This window comes from Colobus angolensis, unplaced genomic scaffold (genome assembly GCF_000951035.1).
Source record: "Colobus angolensis palliatus isolate OR3802 unplaced genomic scaffold, Cang.pa_1.0 Scaffold70, whole genome shotgun sequence".
NCBI lineage: Eukaryota > Metazoa > Chordata > Mammalia > Primates > Cercopithecidae > Colobus > Colobus angolensis.
Window position 1 is genome coordinate 5,239,590 of NW_012120710.1, and position 1,587 is coordinate 5,241,176.

Below are 1,587 nucleotides of genomic sequence, written 5' to 3' on the forward strand. Positions count from 1 at the left end.
TCTACCTTTTGCTCCCAACCTCATTAAACGGAAAAGAATTGTGTAAGTGTTGGAAAAACTGCTTCCAAAAGCATCTAGCAGATTTAGCAGAGGCCCATGTTAAAATATCAGTAACATTCAAAAGTTGGTAAAGAACTAATTTTGAGTAACAAATTGGTCAGTGTGAAAAACATCTACATGTTATACAAAATTAGAATTATCAAAGTGGTTGGAGGGTAGTGTGTACTTTCTAAAAGCATCAGATAGTCCATTTTGAATAAGAGAAATACAAGGGAAATGCCAGCTAGAAGCAGGCGCAGATTTAGATAGAGCCTGCAGTCTAACTGTATAACACCTTGGGCGCCTGGGAATAACTAAAGGTCAAGAAGAAGTTTTTGAAAAACCATATGAGCACTTTTTTCATAAAACTTTTATTATCATGTCATTTGTAAAAATGTAACAGTAATGGTAACTTCTCTTTTCCAAGGCAAAGAGAAACACTGCAGAATGGACATTATACAAGGCATTATGCCTTACAAGTGAGACATAAAATGTCCAAGGGAAACTTCAGCATAAAAATGCTGAACACATAATGTGAGATAATTTCAATACATAACAACTGACATTCTTTTTTTAAAAAAAGTAGAAAAATATAGATGTGCACATACATTCCCTTACCCTAACAGTGATCCACTCATTGCTTACATTCCAAACCCCCGCCCTCCAATTCCCCACCCTACCATTTATCAACGTGCCTGACACATTATGGTCTCCCACTAAATAGTAGTTTAATGACACATTTAAAACTCATCATATTCCAATTAAATAATCAGGACTGAGCTGTGTTTGATGAAACACACTCATATTTTTAAATAACAACATGTAAAATATTAAAATAGAAGCTTTCAAAAATAAATAAATACATAAATAAGTAGAACCCTCATAAGAAATAGTCAAACACATTAAGTCCTTTCCAGGTGTCCCTAGAGGGAGCTGTTCTCTTTTTCATTTTCAACTCTGGTAATGGCAGGGACCATCCTGCAGGAAGTGTCAATGTTAGGCTGATAAGCATCTTACTTCACTCCTGTCAGTTGGTGCTACCCCTGTGATGAGAAAAGGGTTACTGTTGCAGGTCTTAAGGAAGGCTGCTCTTCTGTCACTCTGGTGGCTGAAGTTTCCTGGAAGGATGTCCCCATGCAAACTCTCACCCAGCCCTCCACTCAGGGAAGGTCTGCCTGTAACCACTGCCCTCTATAGCAGAAAATTTGCACTCTTGAATGCTACTTTTTTTTTTTTCAAGAAAGACGTGGCTGTGGACTCAACTAGATTCTTGGTTTGAAAAGCCAAAATATATTGGTCACTGATTATCACATTGGGTTAGAAATTCCCATTCATGATCTCCCTTAAGCTGCACACAACTTTATGAAATAACTATCATTATCTACCCTATTTTGCTAAAGCTCAAAGAGATTAAATAAGGTTGACAGGACTCCTAGCCTTGAACTCACTGGGGGTGTCAATGCAAAGTTTCTGCTCTTCACCAAGAAGGCTGAGAGGCCAGAAGTGCCCAAACCAGACATTGCATTTTTCAGGTCTGAAACCCATTAG

General features: G+C 37.9%; 1 protein-coding gene across 1 annotated transcript in view; it reads right to left on the reverse strand.

The window, feature by feature from the left end:
- Window positions 1–394: 394 nt before the first annotated feature.
- The window catches only part of LOC105501293 (C-X-C motif chemokine 3), a 100,098-nt gene continuing 98,905 nt past the window's right edge, over window positions 395–1,587 (reverse strand). The window contains exon 4 of the mRNA XM_011927161.1: window positions 395–1,082. Within this exon, the coding sequence (XP_011782551.1) occupies window positions 1,067–1,082 (16 nt within the window). The 3' untranslated portion in view covers window positions 395–1,066. The remainder of the gene's footprint in view (window positions 1,083–1,587) is intronic.